At 45.6% G+C, this 18609-nt stretch overlaps 2 protein-coding genes and 3 non-coding genes across 5 annotated transcripts; 2 read left to right on the top strand and 3 right to left on the bottom strand.

The window, feature by feature from the left end:
- Positions 1-4: 4 nt before the first annotated feature.
- LOC138178989 (CXXC motif containing zinc binding protein) lies at positions 5-3219 on the top strand. Its single transcript, XM_069111387.1, has one exon. It carries the CDS (start codon positions 326-328, stop codon positions 809-811), a length of 486 nt encoding a protein of 161 aa, XP_068967488.1. The 5' UTR covers positions 5-325; the 3' UTR covers positions 812-3219.
- Positions 3220-3248: 29 nt separating this feature from the next.
- Positions 3249-14778, bottom strand: LOC138178992 (serine-rich adhesin for platelets). Its single transcript, XM_069111391.1, has 9 exons — positions 14338-14778; positions 8117-8640; positions 7249-7794; positions 6710-7110; positions 5935-6618; positions 5415-5871; positions 4385-5307; positions 4112-4281; positions 3249-4043 (listed from the first exon to the last, which is right to left on the bottom strand). Exons 2-9 carry the CDS (start codon positions 8264-8266, stop codon positions 3811-3813), a joined length of 3564 nt encoding a protein of 1187 aa, XP_068967492.1. The 5' UTR covers positions 8267-8640; positions 14338-14778; the 3' UTR covers positions 3249-3810.
- A 2274-nt stretch (positions 14779-17052) lies between these two features.
- On the top strand, positions 17053-17126 carry TRNAN-GUU (transfer RNA asparagine (anticodon GUU)). Its single transcript has one exon. It is a non-coding gene; the product is annotated as a tRNA-Asn (tRNA).
- Positions 17127-17466: 340 nt separating this feature from the next.
- On the bottom strand, positions 17467-17539 carry TRNAK-CUU (transfer RNA lysine (anticodon CUU)). Its single transcript has one exon. It is a non-coding gene; the product is annotated as a tRNA-Lys (tRNA).
- A 984-nt stretch (positions 17540-18523) lies between these two features.
- Positions 18524-18605, bottom strand: TRNAS-GCU (transfer RNA serine (anticodon GCU)). The gene has a single exon. It is a non-coding gene; the product is annotated as a tRNA-Ser (tRNA).
- Positions 18606-18609: the final 4 nt, after the last annotated feature.

Raw genomic sequence — 18609 nt, 5'->3', positions numbered from 1 at the left:
TTGTACTCATGCGCACATACACGATTCAAATTCTACTTTAACTATTTACGATACGTTTATAATACTTGGTTTAAAAGTAGCTCTCGATTGATAGTATAATATAAAACGAGACAATTTGTGCAGAAGTGTCCATGTGTTGTTACTTGTGCAATTAATTGTATGAAGAGAAATATCGTTTGTTGTACATTTACGAATCATTCGTTTGTAACATAACCTCAATAAGGTTATATTATTTTAACAAATATACATACACATATAATAATATAGGAAACATCAAGGCACGTGCGGAACTGTCGTAAAAGGGAGAGAGGTAGATCTTATCAGAATGGTGAAGATAGCATTTCAGATAAAAGCTACGTTAGAAAATATAGAGGAACTGAAGCCATCGGGAACAGAATTTAGATGGTACCTCAAATTTACTTGCTGCAACTGTGGCGAAGTATCAGAAAAATGGAATTATGTATCTTTGAGCGAGTCCATTCCAAGCCAAAGAGGAAACTCAGTGAATCACTTTGCGAGCAAATGCAAACTTTGTTCTCGCGAAAATTCCATGAGCATCTTGGAGGACTCCATTAAATCGTTTCTCGCGAACGATCAGGAGAGATTCCAAACGATAGCGATATTCGATTGTCGAGGCCTCGAACCTAGTGATTTCTCAGCAAGAGAAGGATGGACTGCTAAAGCCGTAAACGATGGAAAAGTATTTACAGATGTAGATTTAAGCGAAGGAGAGTGGGCTGATTATTGCGACAAGATTAAAGAACCTGTTGGAATTTATGAAATAGAACACAGATTTGAAAGAATGAAATAATAAGTTTTAAGTGCTTGTTGTTACTGCAATCAATTCACATATAATGGAATACTCTACGAAAAATAGAAATACTTTGAATTCAATATAAATTTTACAAAAATAGAGGTGATAGATTCTCTTTTAGCTTTGTGTCTTTTTCTTGTTTGCTCATCTTTTCACCACTAAGCTGATACTCTACTTTAACGGTATTCTGTTAAACAATTTGTTTCAATGTACATACATGTGTAATCTGCGCATGTATTATGCATACATATATTTAAATACTTATGTAAGCAGAGACATTGAAAGGTGCCTATCTATATCGATTCGAAATTTGTAATTTTCTAATCTAGATAATAAAAAGCTATTTGTTTGTTGCCATTGAAAACGTAGAATATGATTTACACGTTCTTGCACATTCATGTATACACAAATCTACTATAATATAATAAATACATATTTATAATATGAACAGGATAGATACTTACTATTGCTACTACTAAGCTAGGCAAAGAAAAAGTAAGACGATCTGCCGTAGTTAGCGACATCGTTAAATCGTGTAGGAAAGAAAACCAAGGTAAACGAATGCACATTTCCAACGACGTAATATAATTTATTCATAATCATATAAAAAAAGACCATTTAATCTCGTAAATGGTTTAGTACAGAGGAAATTTGCAACAATAATTTTATAACTCTTCCAAGTTGATTGAAAATTGCCGATTATACCCTGCACCTGAATAACCGGGTGACTAGCATTGCGCGTTAGCAGGGGGGAGGTTGAAAATTTTATTCGTTAACCAATCAACAAGCCATAGAAGAGTTTGAACAAGACTAGTCAGCTATGCGATTAGAACTCGTTCTTTAGTGCGTACTTACCTTCGGAATGTTTCGGTCTACTTAATTAGTTAAGGTAATGAAAACCATAAAGACGATGATGATGATACTGCTAAACAATAATAATAGTACTAGTAATAGTAACGATAATGATGAATGATGAATGATGAATGATGAATGATGATAATAGTAATATAAAGTCGTCATACTAAACAACAATATTCAGTTAGGAAGTTTTTGTAGTAACCTATCAGCATAAACTTGACATATCACGTTTACGCTAATTCAGACCGGAACGAGCTTCTCCGCGTAAGAAAATTATAGTCACAATAATAATGACAATGATGATAATAACGATGACGATGTTGATGATGGCAATGATGATAATAACGATGATGACGATGTCGATGATGGCAATGACGATAACAATATTCGTTTACTTGTATAAAGTAAAAATAAAGTAGAAATTAAATCTTCTCGAACGAAAAATTAAACATATATACATATATGTGTGTATATGTATACGAGTGTATAGATACACACGCATCGGGTATAAAAGTTGCGAATGAATTGACCTGAGCCAACCGTGATTCACTGTGAAATTAATAGGTATTTCACGTGTTACGGCGTTAACTTTTAAACTGGCTAAGAAAGTTGCAATCACAGTTCCCAACGAAACGGGCAAATAAATCACAAGAGAGGATCAAGAAAAAAGAAAAAAACGATATTACGACATTGTATAGTCGATAACTGGCTAACTAGCTAGCGTACTAGTATTCGCTACCACTATTGTTCTCTAACATCTTTTACTATGGTCTCTAGCACATCTAACACAAACATAAATATTGTGTGCGTATTATGAACTGTCGTCTCTTACCGAGAGAGAACTCGAAACGTATATGTAAATCACAAAGAAATAATTGTCATCGAACGCTTAAGTCTAAAGATATAATATGTCGATAACGCTATCAGTCTATTCTCACAAAAATATCACCGTGACTGAAAGTATTTTTCGTCTATTAGACCGTCAGAGTTGAATATCATCGGCGTCGAACCAGTGAAAGAGAATTATATTTTACGCAACGAATCGAACGAACGAAGAATCGAACTGATCGTCGACGGTAAGAATTCGATTCTGACGATCTTGGAAGATCTCTCGACGATTTCTCCACGCGAATCAATATCATTTTTCTACGAAACTCAGAAGAAAACGTTCTAGTAGTAGCTTTCTAATATTATGAACGTCTATATAGCATATGATGCTATTATCAACTAAACGATTCTATACTACCGTGCTAGATTATTATCTTTGGTATACTAACGGGAAATGTTTGTTCCGACCGACCGACGGAATCGACGACAACTTTGCTCCTAGTCCGTTCTTACTTTGACAGTTTATCTTCGGAAGTAGCAAGTACCAAGTAGAAATAGGAACATTACGAGTTAATATATGTATATGTACGAGAAAATTGGGATACCGGCGCATGCTGTCGACGCGAGAATTAATCTACGAATAGGCCCGTGAAAGTACGCGAATCGTTTGCGATCGTTAAGTTAAAAGACAAATCGAGAAAAAAAAAAAAAGAAAATAAGAGACGAAGAAAAAGAAAGCGCGGATAAAAAAAAAAGACAAATCGCGATAAGAGCAAATTCATCGTAAGAACAGCAAATTGAAAAAGATATTTCTCGGTTTTGTTCCACTGGATGCGATTCTTCCTGAAACGACTCGAAGGGATCACGTACAGTCGCGGCGGCGTAATCATTTTTAACACGTCGAGCAAAAAACGCGAGAACAATGCCCAGAAAATATTTCATATTCTTAATTTTGACTCCCTTACCGTATAAACAGACAGAAAAATAGATCGATTCCCCTCTAAACGAATAGATAGATAGAAATTCGGCTAGTTCGCGTCGATCATCGTCGTTTCACGGTGACTCGACGCGTTTCGTGGGCATCACGTGTTATAATTCGGCAGAACGTTACACGAAGAAGAGCGTAACCGCGTGTCGCGCCTAAGTTGTTCGTCGCGGATCGTCGCTCGATGATCTTCGATGCGCGAATCGTCGTCGCCGTCGTCGTTGTCGTCGTCGTGATTGTTGCACAGCGACATGACCGGCCGGATTCGCCGATCGCGAGCCAATTTTACGAGCAGATGTCGATTCTTTTCGATTTCGCGATCGGTTCAGGGCAATCGATCGGTCATTACCGGTTCCAAACACGTCTGCTTCAAAGTCGCGGACTGATCCTCGAGACTTCGCTTCAGGCCCTCGATCGTTTGCATCAGCATTTGCCTTCGCAGTCGGGACAATTGATGCTGGAAGATCTGCGAATCCTGAGCGTTTACGGACGCGTTTGCGGCCAACCGTTCTTGCCGAAGCCTAGCCACTTTTTCTTTCAGAGATCTCCTCGAATCATCTGTGAACGACAAGGATAGCGTAGATAGTTGTCTATACTTGTCACGACTTATCGTATGGGCTGCTTACCGGTATCGTCGGTGGCGGTATCCCCGTCCGAATTTCTCAACGTGACGTGCTCCCCTAAAGTTTTTTGTATCCTGCCATAGGTAGCACTGCCTGCGTACACTTTCCTTTTGACCGGCTCGCTTTGCGGACAATAGGAGGATCCTTCCTTTATGGGACCCATATCGACTGACCTGCAAAGATAAAGAAGAGCATTCTCTAAAACTGGTGCCTCTAACAAAATCGGCGGATACGGGGGAATGTGGGTGTCAAGGATGTAGCGTTCGACACGCTAACCTGAAAGTCATTAGAGGTGCTCGCCTCCTGACGTCGCATCTGTCCTCCGAGTCCGAGGAACTCGACGTTACTCCCTCCTCCTTGGTTACGGCGTTGAGCGACGATCTCGAGGTGCGAAGTTCTCTTCGACTTATTCCGGGGAAAGAATCCGTGTGCGATAAAAAGTTGCAACGAGGCCTGTTGACGAGGTAAGGGGAAGTTTGAGAGCGCGTGGCGCACTGATCCGAACCGATGATACCGTTGCAATTGAACATTGTCACTGCCGATGGTGAATTGGTCGTGGACGCCGTCGCCATTCTCGTGTTCACTCGCCGTCCATCGTAATCATCGGGATCCTGATTCTCGTAAACTCTCGGCCGAGAGCAACGAAGCGTACTTTTATCAGGCGACTGCCGTTGGCTCACCGTCGCCGTCGCCTTTCTTCTCGAAACGAGAGGGGAGTCGATGGAGCATTTGATCGAGCTCGATTGGTACGTGGCTGCCGTCGTAGCGGGCACCGGTGGGGAAACGTTTCGCTCGACGAATCGTCGCATCGGGGAACACGGTTGAACGAATTGCTGCCTCTTGGGACTGGTATGCTCGAGATCCTTGATGCTGCCACTCTGCAATTCCGGCTGCGAGTTCCTACTCTTGGAGAGGGCAAGTTCGATATTCAGTTCTGTATTTTTGATGAGTTCGACCCGTTTGTTGGTCAATCCGTTGTGAAACTTTCGGGAGGGTGATGGTACGATGGGTAGGCTGGTTTGATTCTTTTGCATGTTCAGCAAAATGTTCTCTGCCTCGAGGATCAATTCTCGATACTTTTTGTCCGCTTCCTTATCGGCCTCGATCAGAGCGATCTCGGAGGCGAACGTTGTCATATAGGTGTTGTTGTCGGTGGTAGTTAGCCGCCGCCTGACGAGGTTTCCGTTCACGTAGCTCACCTGTAGATCGAAAGAAAAAAAAAGAGGACCGATATATCGGTATAATCGGTATACGTAGCATAGGCCGATATACGTAGATAGGTAGAAATTAGAGCGCGCGCGCGTACCGAATTGGAACGTCTCTTGACGACATCGAGATCACCGGTGACGAGCCGGCCGGCAGACGATCGTTCGTCGGTCGATCGCAGCGGTGACAAATTTTTGTTCACGTCGCAATTTTGTTTCTTGCGACGCAAACAAATCGGTGTACCACCGACGCTTCTACTACCCTGATTGAAGCCCGAGTTTTTAAGCAGCATTCTCTCGACCAGCACGCGGTTCAAGTTTGCCGCCGTTTCTTCGTCATCGTCGTTGTTGTCGTCGTCGTCACCGTTACGGTCGTTATCGCGACCAATGACTCCTCCTCCTATTACGCTGGTATTCGGATCGCGTTTGTCGAAATTCGGTTTCCTGCGCTGTGAGCATCTCTTTTTCCGTTTTTCGCTCGACTGCTGCTTCTCGTCCGTTGGTTGCTTCTTGTGTCGCGCTGTTTGCTTCTTCGCGGTATTCTTCGCGCTGATCGTTCTGCGAACAGAGGCGCCACGCGTTTCATCGCCGACAGGAAATAGAATTTGCGCATGCACATACCTCTGAAGCATCGCCGCCGCGGCCGCCGTCGCCGCGTCGTCCCTGTTCCTTCGCTTCATCAACGACTCTCGCAGTCTGCTGCTCCGTCGAGCGAGTTCGCCGGCGAACGCGAAATAAGTACAGTGTCCGGTGTTGGTGAAACGTCCGGTGCAATCGAGATTGTCGAGATCGAGGAACGAACCGTTGTCGATATAGTCGAAGTCATCGTTGCCGAGAGGATCGTTTTCATCGGCACCGTCTCTAACGGCGTCCAGATCAGACAGAGATTCGATGTAGTCCTCGCAATCGGTCGGATCGCTGTCGGACAAAATGTCCGTCTCCTTCTCGTAAACGTAACTTTCGTCAAATTTGCCCATCATCTCGTTCAAGGTGATATCGTCTTCGGATGACCTGGCGCTTCGCGTGATCGATGACGCGGACGAACCGTTTCTATTACCGTTTCCGTTTCCATTTTCCTTCTCATTCCCGTTCCTATTTCCGTCCTCGTTGTCGTTGCTGCTACTACCGCCGGTGCCGTTGCTACCGGCAACGCTGCTTACGTTGCTACCGCCGTCGCTGCTGCTGTTGCTGTTAGTGCTACTGCCGCTACAGGTGCTGCTACTGCTGCTGTTGCGTCTTTGCACGGATAAAGCTATCTTTGGCCGAATCTCCATGCCAGATGCTATTCTCCAATTTTGATTTATCCTACGAAAAACATTTGGATTCGAATAAACAAAGCGATCGTGTCGTTTCGGCGGCGGAATTCGAGAGACAAAGAAAACTCTGGTATACTAACGGACTCCTTCCGGCGCTGAGACTCTCCTGTTTCAATTCTCTTTTGGCTCGTCCTACTCGCGCGCTGCTAGCGTTTACGTCACTCGCGCTCCCAGACGACTCCGTGAGCTTCAGGCCAGAACCGCTGCTGGTATCGTCGATATTCAACCTCGATTTGAAGCCGGTGGTGGTACTCGAGCCGGAAGAGTTGGCCGACAGCCACGGATTCGTTCGGATTCGCGAGCGTTCGCGCGGCGATTGAACGGTCGGTGAGAGCAATGGCGGCGGTATGGAGGAAGGCGGCGGTGGCTCGGTCAAATTGCTCCTCGAAGATTCCGCTGAGAAGGATTCCTCGGTCCGCCTCTCCTTCGGTAGCGCTGATCGCTGTACCGATAGATCCTCTTCCGGAAGACGATCGCCGATCTGTTTGGCAAAGCGAATCGCGTCACTTTGCAACGTCTGTCGAGTCGATATCTAAAAGGACGAAGACGCGAGTCTGTTCCTCTCCGGTGAATCTGCCCTGCGTGACCAATGACAACGGATCCCGATCGGGATACGTACCTTACTACTCGTCCTCCCGTACTCGTTGGATCGAACGACGTCTTTCCCAAACTTGTCCATCGTCATGGTTGCCGTGGGGAACATCGTGACACAGCCAGAAACGGAAGGTTCGACGTTGCCCTCGAACCTTCCATGTCTGCTGCGTCCTGAGAGCAAAGAAGCGGAGGCGACCGGCAAATCCGACGAATCACTCGGTTTCTTCGGTCTGCCGTTGTTATTATTGTTATTGTTCTTGCTGCTACTGTTGTTGTTGTTGTTGTTACTGTAGTTGCCTGTGGCTGTGCCGGCATTGGCGTTGGCGTTACTCTGAAAGTAATGGGTTCCGGTCCTGATGTTGATGTAATATTCCGGTGGATAACTGGTGCCGGGTGAGGTACCGTCCGTCGAGTATCCGGTACTGTAGGCGCTTTCCGGAGAAGACAGGTTGACGCTACCGGTGCCCGCGGACGTACCAGAGGACGCGGTCACGGTACCGCACCGATTACCATCTTCTCCGTGCAATCGAATTTCGTCCACGTTCCTCGACGGCGAATCTACCGGATGAACCTGCGAATCCAGACGATCTAAAGTCGGCAACCGTTCTCACGATTCCTCCGAAATCGAGGAGGGGCAGAAAATCGCGCGAAAGGCTGATATGGAAGAAAGTTGTGCGGTGGAAGCGACCTGGTAAAGCGGAAGAGTCGGCTCCAGTGTACGATCGGTATACGGTCTAATTGGATAGCAGTTGGCTGCTAGAGGAAAGCGAGTCGACTCTTCGCTCGTTTGCTGCGCGACTCTCGTTTTCACCTCTGAGAGAACAGAGGAGACCGTCGCGGCAAAAGAGCGCCAAAAGAGGGTTTTCGTACGGTCGACATCGAAACATACTCACTTGGTGCAACGCGGGAGACCTGTGAGACCCGTTTCGAGGAGAATTGGAATTGGAGTCGAAACCCTTTTCCCCCTTGCCCTTTCGGTCCTTTTTCTTTTTCGATCGCACGATATGCGCTTCCATCCATGTGCGCAGTTTCGTTCCAAACATGATGCGCGACGATGATCGGCCAACGGTGCGCGGGGCTTCGTTCAAAAATCAGCTGTCCACCTGCCGCGTTGGAGATTGCAGATCTGTTGCAGGATCGTCGAATTCGACTCGCGTTCGATCACGGCGGTGGTGACATCGGCGCTGACGGCGACGACGCTGACGACGTCATCGACGGCGATGACGAGAATCGATCCATTTCGCGAGCAAGCCAGCCTAGAGCGATCAAGCCGAACAAAGTTTCCGGAAGCTCGCGAACGTTTCTTGTTCTCGTCAATTTCTAGCCTGCCGCCGTTCGTCCGATTAGCGTGCAAGGCCGACACGTTGCTTGTTCTCCTCGAACCTTGTCCATTCCTCGACGATGCGACCCAACAGATCTGAAACAAAACGCAAGAGATGTATACTTAGATTGCATGCGGTATTGTTTCGGCTTAGTGTCCAGATCACCCACCACGAAAAACTCAATTTCAAAAGGAGAATCGAACCATGAGCATGCGCGGACAGCGGCATTGTAACGTTGCTCGTTTTGTCCGCCTCGATGCGCGATGTTTAGTTTCGTTCGAAACCCGAATCGACTTTATCGATCGACTACCGTTCCTCTTGGTGACCTTGGAAGATTTCTCTCGATGAGGCGTTCGGCAACAACATTATGTCTATGTTTTACGGCTTATCATTATTATGGATATATCTTTCTGGATTTTTTTATTATGGATATGGACACATCTTTCTTCGAGCAGCGGCGAAATTTTACGCGAAGAGAAGGAAAGTCGAAGGAGAAGCTAACGACGGGCGCGTAAGACGGGGTAAAGATGCGCGAATAAAAAGGAGAAAATAGGAGAGCAAAGAGAAAGAGAGGAGAGGACAATGAGTTTCTGATCGGGGGCAAAAACGATCCGAGGGAAAAGAAGAAATTCGGATCGCGAAAAGGGTGAAAGCTGCCGCTTGTTTTCGACGCAGCGCCACAACGCCATCTGCCGCCTAAGCGTTAACCTTTCTCGGTTAGCGAAGAAAAAGGAACCAGTGATTAGATTCTGAGATACAGGGAATCGTAGTAGAAGAGGCAGAGAAAGAAGGCAAGTGGACTTCCGTTTGCGATATTTCGCGAAAGAGAGCACAGCGACGAACGGAAGACGCGCGGGTTAAGGCGATTAAAAAATTGCGAAGTTCGCCAAAATTGCAATTTCGCCATTTCGAAAAAATCGTCGACTCGGAGAAAATGGCGCAGCACGACGTGGTGCGTTGTTGTTCGAGCGTCGTTCCATTGTGCTAGCATGGACGAAAGAGGAACACACGCCGAACGAGAAACGTAAGGAGAAAACAATCGACCAAGACAATGGACGATCCGCTACGCTACGCTATACAGTGGTTTCATCTTCATCGTCTAGTCGTAGGATACAAAAAGCCGGCGAGCTCGCGGTTACGACTTTCACTTGAATTTAGAGTTGGAGTTTATTTTTTTTCTTGGATTAGTTGGATTACTTGGATTGGTTAGTTGCGAGGGATGGCGTTCTCGAGAACTAGCAGCATTTATTTTGGCCAACGGGAAGACTTGGATTTCGTTGGACGCATTCGCAAACTGACATCGTATTTCCGACGGCGAAGAAAGACATCGAAGGTAGAGCGCGGTAGCGTGCAACGATATTCCGAGAAGAGGAAGAAAAAGGTCGATCGAATCGATGCGACGTTATCGTTGTGAGGCGCGTATAAAGAAAGAAGCGCGGTCCTTAACCCTTCGATCGCACGTCGAACAGCGAAGAGGTCAGAGTGCGATCAGCGTACGCTTAACGATGATGCGATTAATTCGATTAAGACGGAACGCTACGATAAAAATAATCGACCCATTATTATCATAATTTTTTCGCGCGAGCGAGCTAACGCGCGAGCGTGCGAGAATTCTGGAAATGTAGAGTCGCTTTCGGCAGACTGTCGCGACAGCGCGAAGCGAGTCGATGCGACACCGCGTCTTCTCAAGGAATCGAGAACGGGAGAAAGGGAACGAGATTCTCGAGAAAAAGTAGTCGTGGGTCTGGAGAGATCGCGACTGGTAGACGAGCGGAAGAGACGCGAAAAAGCGAGTACCGGCTAACGGCTAGCTAGAAAGACGGGATTCGGAAAGGGTTCGATCGAGCAGCCGCGTGGGTGGTTCGGAGCGCAGCGGAGGTAGCGACCACGACCGTGCCGGGGCAAACGTTGGTCGCCATGGCAACTCTCGCAGCTCTCGCCCCAGGCAACCCCCACCGGGGGATCTACGGGTCGATCCCATCGATCGATCGATCGATCGATCCAAGCAACGTTCGTTTTTCACGAGATCTGTTTTCTCGTCCGAACGACATGCCGCGGCTCGACCCTCGCTCATCACCACCCCCGCGTTTTCTCGAAACATTTCCCTTTCAGGCGTAAACTCGAACGAGGAACAAAACAAGTCGGTCGCCGCGATTTCACGGTTCGAGTCTCGATCGGTTTGCTCGTTGACCGCTCGGATCGATCCGGCGCGCCAGCTCCTTTTCCCGGTTGCCGTTGCCATTGCATTCCTGATACCTCCGACGACTATATTTCTTCGGAGAAGCGTATCTCGCGTTTGTTTCGCCAGAAGTCGCACAGCGCGATCGATCGAGTTGCGCTCGATCCATATCGCTTATATTATCTATACATAAATACAATTCCGAGTACGTAATAACGTTAACACCGTGAGTCATCGACGACGGTTCACGGGCACATACGAGATCGCAACCGCGCGTTTGTTTCTCACCCGAACGACTTGTTCCGCTCGAGTTGGACGGTTGCCAAAATTATGTAACTCCATGATAACGCGGCGCCACAAGTGCGGTGACTCTGAGGTAATTATTTAGAAAGTTTGCTGCCATCTTGAATGTCGATAATTTTTTTAATATATGTGACGTGTAATTTGATATATTTAATATATGATTCCGAATGACATTTTCCTGTACATATAACCGCCGCTCGGTCTTAGTTTTCGAGGTATTTGCAAAAAATTATCGATATTACTGCAGTGAAGTTCGCCTATGATAATTGTGTGTTCGTAGAGCGTATGCGCGTCTCGCGGCGACTGGATAAAGTAACGCCTAAACCAAACCTAATTCTTATCTTTTGTTTATAGCTTATATAGGCCCGGGTTAGGTGTCATTCTATCCGGTTGCCTCACGGTGACCGGCAAACCAATACTAACGCATACGCTGTCACGGATGCACAATTATCACAGGCGGACTTCACTGTAGTAATATCGACAATTTTTTGCAAATACCTCGAAAACGGACAAAATTCACTGGGATGATACCGATAGATTTTTCAAATATCCAAGAACTAAAAGAGTCCGGTAGTAACACGCGAAGCAAAATGTTGTTCAGACTGTTGATTTCTACGACGTGTTAAAAAATCATCGAAATCCAAGATGGCGACGGCTTTCTAAATTGTAATTACCGACCGTGATCATCGACTGTTTAGTGAATTTCGTTGCGAAATCGGTCGATGCGACACAGTGAGAAAAGTTTGCTTTGTTAGGAAAACGACTGGATCCGCGACTGGGGAAAAATATAAAGAGAAGAGGAAATGACAAACCTCGGTCAGTGTCAAGGACACGAGGTAAAGCTTGGTTCGGTCCCAGGCGGAAAATCGTCGAACGGCCGAGAGTTCTCACAGCGGTATAGCCATCGTCATGTAGTCACTCAATTTAGGATATTTTGTTGCATTGCATAAATCAAACTATAAAATAAAACATTACGCGTAACTTTGTTCTCGAAGAAGGGGCGAACTTAAGAAGTCGCGTCGCTACTATTCGAATATCCGAATTGGGATCAGGAGGAATACAACGCGAAACGATTCGACCGTCGATCGTTCGCGCGTGTATCTAATTCCGATTAACGTTGGTATCTCGATAAAATGAAAAGCTAATTTGTAGGTTCATTTGGTTCATTGGAACAAAAGATAACGGGTGTTCCCTTGCTAGAACACGGTTTTCTCCCCGAAAGATTCTCGTGACAATGGCGTGAGGTGAAAATATGCGCGTTAGAAAAATATACGAAACGATTGGAACGATTGACGGCCGGTTGGCGACTCGCCAATACGTAGATAGTCGTCGTGCGTAGACGCCTGTATTCCAATACTTTTCGACCTTGCCCGGCTTTCTTCGAGAGCTTTGGTTCGATTTATCGAAAGCCTAAAACGAGAAAACGATCCTCGATATACATACCGTATACGTATGTAGAATGACTTTTCTTCCATCGATCGACGAGCTCAAACACAAACGATCGAGAGTCGCAAGAGCAATTTATTTTAAGTTTTACACGACTCGTTAGCAACTTTAAACGAAACGTTAATCGGGATGGAGGCCGAGAGAAATAGCAAAAGGCGTCCCCTTTGCTCCAGTTGTCGGCGCACCCTCTATCGGAACGACTAATTCGAGCCAACTACCCTCCACGAGGATCCTCATGACCAAAAATAATCCATCCATCCATTCGCTCGCCCGTATCTATTGGTCGCGTGACGCGTGATGCGACGGCTCGCACTCGTCAGACTCGCGTTACGAATAGATACTTAGGAGGAGAATCTTAGTCTCGCCTTTCTCAACTCCGACGAATGCGAATCTTCGGAATAAAGCACACCGCGAGTCCATTATACACCACTACCCCTACCGCGGACTGACTTATCTCGTTCGCACTTGTCTTCTCCCTTTTGTGTTTCCTCTTTGAGCCTTTCCTTCGCAAGTTGATTCGGGTGACGATCATTTCCTGTCTGTCACCACTTTGCTTCGAGTAGACTTCTGCACGAAATTTTCAGACTGATGAACTCTTGGCGCGTCTTTCTTCGTTCAGCCGTTTTATTTCTTTGCCTTTCGAGAAACGCCACGCCTTAGCGCGCGATGTTCCCGGGAACAAATGATATCGCACGTCGGCTCGCGTTTCCGGCCGCGAGAGTCGTGCCGTATCGCACGATAGAACGCGTTCATCGAGTATCTCGACTACGTATTATTCTCGAAGAAGATATTCTACCCTTCGACGCGACTCTCGGTAACGTTAATCGTTCCCCGAGTTGTCTTACTCGCGATAACGCGAACTCTCTCTCTCTCTCTCTCTCTCTCTGCCTTCCCATGTTTATCCGCGAAAATATTTCCTGGAAATTCGACTTCTATCCAGAGGAGCGCAAACAATGAAACGATATCTGGCGAAAAATTGTGGTGGAGTTGCTGCTTGATAAAAAGAAAGGAAAGCAGAAAACGAGGAAACAAGCATTTTTATAGTTTCTATGTTCCGTAGATGCGGTCGCTCTCGAAGAGGCTGAAACTGATTGGTCCTTCGTTCTATGGAACGCGACGCGAGATCTATTTTCGTTTCTTTGTTCAAAATTCCTTCGAGACTCGTAGATATTTACACCGCGTCCGATCAACCGTTTGAATAACTGGAAAATCGCGACGAACCTTTTGCTTCTTCCATACCGTCCCGTCCTAGGTGTTCTCCTCGTGTGGAATTGGTCCGCGTTCGCAAACGTATATAGGTTATGTAACGATAATGGCTAGCGTGCGACGGACTCGAGCGCACTGGATTCGGAAAACCGCGCAAACGACGGTTACCACACTTACCATGCCGAACTGAAGTTGTCCGTCTACGTTCGTTTTGTTGGTACGAAACGACGTTTACGTGCTTTCTCTCTCGGACAAAAAAACGGATGCAACGACGACGGCAGCTTTTACGCGTCGACGCATCGTATTGCAACGACCCACCGTCTATTGTACAACCTTTAACCTGCGTTATTCTCCAAATATTCCATCACAGTATCGTCGCTTTTATCGTCACGTTAATAAGATTACGGCATTAAGATTCTTTTCTAGGAGGTAAGAGGCGATACAATGGCCAATAAGATTTCGTTTATATAGTATGTAGTAGAGAGAAAGTCGTATGTTCGGATGCTAGGAGACAAATCTGATCCGAACGGCGGTCATTTGTCCATAAATGAGTAAAGTGTAGGGAAGTGATTGTTTGTCGATTGACAAGCTTTCGGTGGAATAACGAACGTTAAGGAATTGGGGTCTCGGAAGGAACGTATTCCAAGTAATGCTTTACCTTGCTTTCCATCGAACGTCATCCTCCATCAGTTACGATCTCTTCTTACGCTTCGAAAATACCGAAATCCGTCGATCTCGATCAACTTCTCCGTGAATCGAACGGTTACTCAACGATTCCACGTTGGAGAAATTAAAACGCGTGAAAAGATGCGCGTCACTTCTTATGCGAGACGCGTTGTATGGACCGTTCGAGAAGAGCAAGAGGCACGGCCGCAGTGCGGCCGGCACGCGACACTCTAATACTACGGGAACAAAACCTCCTACCTCACTGACCGTTCCGACGAGACTGAGCGCCACCGACTACGCACCCTTATTGGGTGGGCACGTTGCAGGGCCGTACTCGAATGGGGTGCTCTCCCTCTATACTCTATGTACTCCCTTCCACCTGATACTGTCCGCTTCTGTCAAGCTCTCGGCTCTTTCCCGTCGATACGGGCCATCCCACCGCCTCACTCGGAATATCGACACGAACTAGAGAGCACGAACCGTCTTTCGAATCCTACCTGATTTCGTGCTCCTCTCGCTCTCGCGACCGACAGAAACCGACCAATTCTTACCGCTCTGGCATTCTCGACAGCTGACAAACCTAGACGACTCGATCGAGTTCGACGTCCGACGATGTACATTATCGTACATACATACATACATAGCTGTCCCTTTTGCGTGTCCACGATATCCTCTACGAGAAAACGCACGATCTTAAATAAATCGATGTTACAACGTTGACACGATTACGTAGTATATATATAATGTATGCTATACGAGCATACGACTAATGAACGACGAGCGTACGTCCCTGTGTAACAGTGGCTAAACGGGACGACACCCTTCGACAACGTAGGGTAGCCAGATCCAATCGAGGGGACTTTGGAGAATTCCCGCTCTCATTTCGTCGAGCATTACCGTAGAAAAGACACGACAACGATCTCTTTCGATTTTACGATGTATTTTCGTAGGATCGATGCTGCGCGATTCTCGGCATAGAATAACTGTTTCCTTCTTCTCATCTTCTTCAGTTTAATGAGAAGGAACCATTTAGTTTGAATTATCATTTAGCGACCTTTTCGACTTTGTGCCTGCCATTGTTTGTGGCTCTTCGTGGCTTTCGACAAAGCGACGTCGAACCGTCTCAAAGTATCGAAACCTTCGGCTTTTATACTGCCAAATGAATACCTTTCGGGGTTGCATCGCGAACAAAAAGGAAGATTATCGATTGCTCGGTCGAATGCCTGCCCCTAGCTTTCTCGCATTTACATGCTCGACTTTCCCATTCGACTAAATCCGAATCTGTCTGCCTTCGACGCCAAATGTTGGAATGTTGCCTCGCGTCAATTTTACTCTACACCCTCGCTCCCAAATCTCCCTTTTTAATCTTTTGCCAGCGAGAAAAAAAAAAAAAAAAAAAGAAAGGAAATTGGGGGCACAAACGTGAATTCGTCGAGACGATAATTACGTAGGTATCTCACCAGAGGGATGCGATATTTATCCGTATACGAGTTGGCACTGTTTCGAGCCTGGATTTTTGCCAGGATAAATATTGATCTTGTCGCGTCCGAGGATCCTCTCGACTTCACTCGATTCGATTCGACGATCGCATCGCCCATCGACGATTGACACGTGTTACGCAGCCGAGCTTCGAAATTGGTGTGCTACCTTCTTCGCTACCTCTTCCCGCTTGCACCACGGAGACAAAGGAGCGCAAGGAGTAGGAACGACTCGATTAAGCACGAGCGTAACGTAATGATCGAACGCGATTCGGAATTCCATTTTGCACAATTACGTTTCGCCGCAAAATTTCCAGCGAAGAATCTAGATCACTTATTTGATTGCGTGCATAATAAAAAGAGAAAGAAAGAGAAATAGAAATAGAAAACGAAGAATGGAAAAGATAATTTGAGGCAGAACCGTGGGAACAGTGCAAAGAAAGGTTGCCTACAGTCTACAGCATAAGCTCGCGCGAGCGACAATTCATGGCTCGTTGACAAGGCACGAAGGGCTATCGTCGTCCTCCGCTCTCTCTTGCTTGAGCTTGGCTTCGCGATCGACTCTTTTCGCTTGATCCGAGTAGACGCGGCCCGTTACCGAAACTAACGGGAAAGGATAACGAGCCCTTTACGAGAATCCGCTCGTTGCGTTCCCAACGAACCTTCCGCAAACACCCTTCGTCGTTCTGGCAACACCCTCGAACTCGCTTCAAGGTTCCCGCTACGAAACACCCAGCCACAGCCTCCGCGATTGTTCTTTTCTCCACCGAGCAGTCACGCGAACAGCTTTCCTTTCGCGTATCTTGCTTTCGGCTAAGCGGTGTGTGTACGCAGTCCTTTCACCGACACACACGTTATTCGTCCAACCACTCAAATTCATTTAAACGAGCATCACGCCGACCTAATTCACCGTGAGATTCTGCTGCTATCTCGAGCAGGCTTAGATACGTACTTACGCGTGCAACCTTTAGGTGCACGCGCGACCAAATTGCTCGCATTCTACTTCCGAGTATGTATCACCTAATTAGGTGGAATACGAAAAGAAACGCGCGTTCCTGGGTTCGAGTGTATCGACCTTTTCCACGATTAGATGTTTCTTCTACCCTATCCTATACATTGTATTATCGCATGGATGTAGATTACGCTTCTATTCATCGTTATCAATTCCATTGCTTGTAATTTGATGCATTTACTACAGCTACGATATATTACGAACGACGAAACAAGTTGCCTCCGTGGCGCAATCGGCTAGCGCGTTCGGCTGTTAACCGAAAGGTTGGTGGTTCGAGCCCACCCGGGGGCGAATTTCTCTTTTGTCACATCGATTCTCTTCGAGCAAGGACTTTATAAATGACCATGAATATTGTACGTATATTGTACCAAGCATCGAACAAGTATAATTTTTTTGTATGGTACTTCGTCCGAAAAATTGCTAAGCTAAATCTATACCATTTTCAAACGGACGAAGCAAACGGAACTGAAAATCATCCCCTAGTATCGTCTTCTTTCCTTCCTCCTTGTTCCATTATTTTTGAACTTATTTGATATCAAAGCGAAAAAAATAGATCTACATAATTTAAAAAAAAAGCAACGTATTTTTTAATACGCAAATCTTGCCGATGCAGCAACAAAAAATAACACTCCGCCCAACGTGGGGCTCGAACCCACGACCCTGAGATTAAGAGTCTCATGCTCTACCGACTGAGCTAGCCGGGCTATAATTTTTTGCGATCTTTGATATAGCAAACTATATGTATTACGTACTAATAAAATTGCTTAACTAATAAATAAATTTTTTCGATACTCGTCGACAATGCCTTCGACGCTCGATTCTTGCGAATGTTTCGTAATAGATACGAAACGTGGGTTACTGAATAAGTTGCAAATTTTTGCGTAACACTATCGTTTATTTGATGAGATCAAGTACTGGCGATAACTTACTTCACGTTTTACACTAAAAAGGTTTTCGTAATTTCTCGATTTATGTATAACGATAATGTGCTGTAACGTAGACGCCTGAAACTTTTAGAGCAATTTTCTTGTTTTACGAGGCTTTCTAAGGTTTTATCCGAGGACAAACTAAAGTTGGCTATATCTCTGGTGTGTCTCTTAAGATCTTGTCGGTATATAGATAAATAATACATGTTATTGGATATAGTTCTTTTGACACCACTCGAAAGTTAATGCTCGACGTAGAGCAACTTCTCTAAACCCTGAAACGCATCTGATATACGTCTTTTTAAACGCAACGCAACTTAGGTCGAAAATCTTGTTTGACCAAACATACCATCCACTTTCAGGTAAGATCCTGTCGAGAACATTAATGACGAACACGCATAATTTTCTACCATTTTGGTTATGATCTATGGTGTTCCACGCAACCACGTTAACCATGCAATTCAAATTTAGGCGGAAACCTTCAGAATCTCAACATTTATTCTTATACTTTACTTTTAAAGTTATTATATCCATATATATATATATGTACGTATGTATATCAACCTGCCGCCATCTTTCTCTCTTTGTGCAGCAAAGTTTTTATTCGGTCTTTTCTTTTATACTAATCTTTAAGCAAATTTAATTTTTTCCTTGATTGAAACGTATTTATCGAAGACAATGAAAAGTGGTAGATACTCGGATAATCGAAAAAAAATATTAAACGCAGGGAAAACAAAAAAAGGTAAAAGGTACGAAAAACACCGACGAGGATGGGATTCGAACCCACGCGTGCAGAGCACATTGGATTAGCAGTCCAACGCCTTAACCACTCGGCCACCTCGTCAACC

This window comes from Bombus flavifrons, chromosome 4 (genome assembly GCF_040668555.2).
Source record: "Bombus flavifrons isolate JBK064 chromosome 4, iyBomFlav1_principal, whole genome shotgun sequence".
NCBI lineage: Eukaryota > Metazoa > Arthropoda > Insecta > Hymenoptera > Apidae > Bombus > Bombus flavifrons.
Note: the sequence above shows the minus strand (reverse complement) of the source record. Positions and strands in the feature narration are given on the sequence as shown.

Excerpts from the sequence above, each read along its gene's own strand:
- LOC138178989 (XM_069111387.1), top strand. The coding sequence starts at position 326 with ATGGTGAAGATAGCATTTCAGATAAAAGCTACGTTAGAAAATATAGAG.
- LOC138178992 (XM_069111391.1), bottom strand. The coding sequence starts at position 8,266 with ATGTTTGGAACGAAACTGCGCACATGGATGGAAGCGCATATCGTGCGA. Across the intron at positions 7,111-7,248 it reads ACGGGAGGACGAGTAGTAAG|ATCGGCGATCGTCTTCCGGA; the intron begins GTACGTATCCCG and ends TTTGCCAAACAG. Across the intron at positions 6,619-6,709 it reads CTCAGCGCCGGAAGGAGTCC|GATAAATCAAAATTGGAGAA; the intron begins GTTAGTATACCA and ends TGTTTTTCGTAG.